A 5411-nucleotide genomic window follows, 5' to 3' on the forward strand; every position below is an offset into this window, starting at 1 on the left:
ACACACACACATCAATTTTGAGAATTGGTCATTGTGTTCCAGGACATTGACAACTCTACTGGACGCTTCTTCATCACAATCAGAGACAACTACACAGAGCTCAACATACTAAACCTGGACATAAACACCGATCCTGGAATATACCAATGCAACGCAACTAACGTGATTGGAAACACTGCTGAGACCACTATACTACGGGTGCGCAGCAACCTTGCACCACTTTGGCCTTTCCTGGGTGTGCTCGCAGAAATTATAATCCTAGTAGTCATCATTGTTGTGTACGAGAAACGCAAGACGCCAGATGACATTATTGATGGTAAGAAAGCTTTTTCTCTGTTACTATTAGTAGGCGTTAATAAATTATGAAATTATTTATGGCATAATTAAACATTATTTGTTTAATTTACAACATTGCAATTTGAAACCTGTTGTGTGATGCCTAGTCTTTGCCATAAAGGTATTGCAATATTTTAACAAAAGACATTACCTTTGACTGTACATACCCTGCCCTGAAACTGAAACTAAAACAGAGGTGGACTTGTCATATGTGTATCCAGTGACACCCCCAGTAACGGAATATAATTGCAATAAGTAATGTATTATGTTCGATGTCTCACATTTATAGCACACCGTTGAAAACATAAATAAGGAATAAATGAAACGTGAAATGTGTGAAATAAGTCCAGTCTATTGACTATCTGAAACTCTGAGGAACGAGTTAAAGTTTGATAAAGCAGCATTGATAAATAATGTTAAGCATTCCCAGGAGTGGGAGCCGCCATATTGGGGATGAACATTAATAGTACGACGTATCGACCCATTCCACGCAAATTAACATATTTTTGTGTGTGTTACGATGTGCCGTTACAGTGAACCTTTCCAAAGTTTGGCTATTGGTGTGCTTTGCTAATGGCAATGGTAACAGCACATTTGTTTCATTGTTGATAGCCCAATAACAATGTTCATACGCATTAGGGGTTATCATAAGCCCACATGTAATATAAATTAAAAAGACATAACTTAATTGGTCACTATTCTTTTCCCGTTCTTTCCAAATGGCCACATTATCTAAATGGGTGGTAAGTGAGAGATTCTGCATGGTTTCAGAGATTATTTTTTTCTTTCTGTCAACATTTGTTTTTTAAGCTTCTACTGTCCATCCAAAACATTATGATTTTTGCTGAGATATTAACACAGTAAATCAAGTTTATTTTTGTATCAATTATGGTGAAATGAAGACGTGTTGTAACATGTTGCCACAGGTGATAGTCAAACAATTTACAGTAAGAGGTTTTGACATGGATTCAATTCTGTACATATCTTCAAGGAGCCATAATCTTTAGTCACATTAAAAGCCCAAACAGTATTTGTTTGACAGAAAACATTACTATTTGGAAGGAAGACCTAAAGTTATACACCTACCTTTACCACCATGTGACAGAACATTCCTTACTATTGAATTGTACTGTTACATATTCAAATCCAAACCACCTGCATTCCTTGATTCAGTTTCACAATATTAGGGTAACTACGGCTCCTGCTTGTGGAATACCCCCTCCATTTTGTTAAGGTAACAGACATTATTAAAAACAAAAATGTTAACACCCTCAAACTATTTTCTTCTATTGGACTGACTCACTCAAGCAGATAAACTGTATATTGTCACCTGCCCATCCAGCAGTATTAAGGCTGTAAATCCCCCATATAACTATTTTCACACGAATAGGGCCACATTGAAACACGCTGATATTTACTTTGGTATAATTACTTAAATGTGTGGTCCTCAAATACAGGTTAACCCTGGTTTTTCAAAGTAATCTATAGAATAAAAGAAAACACTATACTCTATTCAGGTCAAAACAGTAGTAGCATTATAGAGCTACTTGACTGTTAAGAGTACAAAAAAAACTAAAGGGCTCATACTCTAGTGGCCAAATGAGGTTTTACCTAGGCGTCTGCAATCTGGGTCTAAATATAATACCGAAATATCAAAACCACTAATGTGACCAAAGAAATGCAAAAGCAAACACAGGAATGACAAAAAACTGATTGATGATTATGAAATGCTTTTGAATGCATTTACCTATTCTTTGTTTGGTTTATCAACATACATAACCAATGTCTGCATGTATTTCAACCTGTCTAGTATGCCCTGCATAAGATGCATTTGTTCCATTTTACAAAATAAATTGCCTATGCTTTAGGAGGCAGACACAAAAATCACATGATAAGAATGTGACAAGTTGAAAATGTCTAAAAAGCCTTAGGGCCTTTCCATTCACCACAGGTTCTGTCTGACCTCTACTCATGTGGCTGTGTCTTCTTTTCATTTTGGATTAAAACAACACAAACAAAATACAAAGCTGCAACCAATAATATGAATAATTCCAAGTGGGCAACAGTTGTACTACATAATACAAACATAATACAGACAAAACAAGTAGAGCTTAGGGTCACATCCTGCCTTTTATGTATTAACAAGACCTCTAAAAATGCAATTTTAGTCCAAACAAATTAAGATTAACCCAGTAAAATGGAAGGAATATTAAGTAGATAAACCTGTGTTAGGTTTAAGTGTCATCACAAGTGGTCATCAGATGTGATGCTGTCTTTTCTATCTCTCTCTTTACTCCTCATATACCAGTATACACAGACAGATAATCCCACAGTAAGGAGTGACAGCTTTTAATAGCGACTAGAACAGATTTCTAAAGCTGAACGTGTTATTAATTACTAACCATTATTTAATGTAGAATGTATATCTATACTGAACCAATAAGTCACTATGGTGGCCAACCACATCTATATTCATATGTTAGCTTTATTTAAATAGCATTAGTTAATTATGTTACATTATTTGTTTCTGACCAGTACAAATAGTTTATTACTTGATCATTGGAAGAAAAATACATGCACATACACAAACCACACAGCTCAAGAAAGCTCTGTGCATGGCCTCTAGTTTGGTTTCATCCACCGGAAAAATGAAGCGATTAAGGTGGATTATATTTTCCATGTTTATGTCATTCAAATCAGGAATGAGGACTCCCTGCTCACGATGCAAAGCCTCTCTAAAATGTCCTTTAGCATCCCAGATTCCCGGAGGTTTTGGCCCCTGTCTGCGTGCATTATGAATTCTGGTCTCTTGATGGCTTAGCTGTGTTTGAACACTTTTATGCTCCAGAGCCAAGGGCTGACATTTCTATCCTGTTTCAAAAACCAGTTGCTAAAAATACAGATTTTGCTGTGTGATTTTCTAAATAATAGATTACTTAATGTAATAAGGCAAATTTTGAGCTAAAAACTTTTTAAAGCAAACTATAACTCATGCAATCAGACTTGATGTGGAAAAACGGTTATTATCAACATTCAACTATCAATCTCACACCGAAAAAATCTGTTATCTTAATTGTGCTTGCTAGGCCATTATAGTAAACATAGCTTTTGTGGTATATACATATGAGGTGTGAAAACTGTGTGATAAGCCAACAAATGTTCCTCCTTGAAGTGATCACAGATCCATGTTTTTTTGACTAACATAATTGTCATTATCTGTTCCACGTTAATGCCATGGAATGCTACTAATGCTGCTTATCTTATAACTTATAACTGCATGGAAAATATCTCACTGTGACTGGTTCCTAACCTGTTGACACATTTTCATCAGTATGCCAAACACCAACCCATGTCAACCCCAAGGCTGTGGATTAATTTGTCATACAATCCAACAGTATTCAGCAGTACCTTGTCCTGCTGCGTTTCTTATTATTACATTGTAATGGCTATTTATTGCATTGTTGTATGGTGAGAGAGAATGAAAATTTTATATTGCATTCCTACTGAGAAAATATTTCTTGAAAATGTATTTTTATTAATTTGATGTTGATAATGTGAATGTAATTAGCAGTGAATTGAAAGAAATGAACCACTGTGTTCTGCAGATAATTCATGCTTAGAGAAAGCTTTGAAGGATTCATATTTTTATGCCAAGTCAGTCACAATGTCACACCCATGTACTATGCTCTCTCAAAACCACTATGAAATTGCTGAGTGTAATTAAAAGATGGCTTTAAGTGAGCCATCTGTAACCCTCCTACACATATGCTCAGTCTGAAATGAACAGGAATCCCATGAGATTCAGATAGTATGTGACGTTAAGTTTAAAACGCTTACGTTTCAAACGTTATTTAAGAGACCATACCAGATATTCAGATGGCAGTCCTTCAGTAGCTTTTAGTGTCCAAAAAAACGTTTTTAATGTAAGACACAACTAAATTCTGTGTATGCTTAGTCTGTTTTTCAGACACACAACTTGTGCAAACAAAGCTGTTCAGCAGCTGACTCCCATGTTTGTGATGTCATACCTTCCCACCAGTGCATGACTCTCTCACACCAGTATTAGAGTTTTCAAAGCAATCTGTGCTTTCAGTTGCATCATCCGACAATATTTATGTTCACTGATGGATTTGGATTTCTGATTTTCACACCAAATAAAGGAAAACTGTCTGCAAAGTACAGTACATATTATTTAAAGTACATGTGCTCAAAAAGGCAACACAGATATTTTTCTTTTTTCTTTATCTCATATTTGACTTATTTGTTCTGTCTTTTGTCCTGTTCTCTTCCTGTGACAAAGACGATGAACCAGTTGGACCAATGTAAGTAAATACATATTTTTACTACTACACTTTCGTAATTCATGCAGAAATACTTGCTACTGTGATTTGAATTGTTATATCCGGTAGGTCACAAAATCATAACTCCCTCTTTCCTAGGAAAACAAATTCAACAAACAACCACAAGGACAAAAACATTCGCCAGAGGAATACAAAATAAGCAATTTACTCAAGTAAGACACTCGTGTAGGGGACGGGGGCTAAATATAGAACACACTGTGAGGATTATCCATAGTCACGCCTTCTCTTGATTTTCTCTTCACAGATGAGATGGCTAAACTGCATTTTTTGACTACATGAAGGTTTCAAAGATGGATACAGCTCCAGGCGGTTTTGAAAAAAGCATATCTTGTCTCATTTTATGAGAAACAATATCAGCATAACACTGGCAACAAAAAGAACATGACAATGGCTGTCTTAAGCATGCCTTATTCAGTCTGACGTGGAGATTTCAGGATGACGAATAATGACTAAAACCACCACAAAGGTGTACACATTTTTTAATGTGCTGTTGATGTCTCCTTTATTCCTTTTATCATATCCTCAAACGAGGTGATCCCTTTTGTATTACATATCATGTACAATGCATGCAAGATAATTACGCAATAGGATACCCAGAATAGACATTTTCTGTTGTTATCCCTTCGTGTGGCTTTTTTTGCATCTAAAATGAGCATAGTTTTTTATGGAGTAATCCTTCTAATAAATACATACATACATATATACATATATATA

General features: G+C 35.6%; 2 protein-coding genes and 1 long non-coding RNA gene across 5 annotated transcripts in view; 2 read left to right on the top strand and 1 right to left on the bottom strand.

Moving 5' to 3' along the window:
* nptnb (neuroplastin b) overlaps positions 1–5315 on the top strand; it is a 28619-nt gene extending 23304 nt beyond the window's left edge. For 2 of the 3 annotated variants that reach the window (XM_034879313.1, XM_034879329.1), the window contains 4 exons: positions 43–316; positions 4637–4658; positions 4776–4849; positions 4942–5315. In XM_034879313.1, coding sequence (XP_034735204.1) covers positions 43–316; positions 4637–4658; positions 4776–4836 — 357 coding nt within the window. In that variant the 3' untranslated portion in view covers positions 4837–4849; positions 4942–5315. The remainder of the gene's footprint in view (positions 1–42; positions 317–4636; positions 4659–4775; positions 4850–4941) is intronic. The other variant, XM_034879321.1, reaches the window with a different exon arrangement.
* rec114 (REC114 meiotic recombination protein) overlaps positions 1–5411 on the bottom strand; it is a 46481-nt gene that overhangs the window by 29540 nt on the left and 11530 nt on the right. The window lies entirely within an intron of this gene.
* Positions 332–3725, top strand: LOC117949291. The gene is made up of 2 exons (XR_004657665.1): positions 332–669; positions 712–3725. It is a non-coding gene; the product is annotated as an uncharacterized LOC117949291 (long non-coding RNA).

This window comes from Etheostoma cragini, chromosome 1, assembly GCF_013103735.1.
Source record: "Etheostoma cragini isolate CJK2018 chromosome 1, CSU_Ecrag_1.0, whole genome shotgun sequence".
In the NCBI taxonomy this organism is placed as follows: Eukaryota; Metazoa; Chordata; class Actinopteri; order Perciformes; family Percidae; genus Etheostoma; species Etheostoma cragini.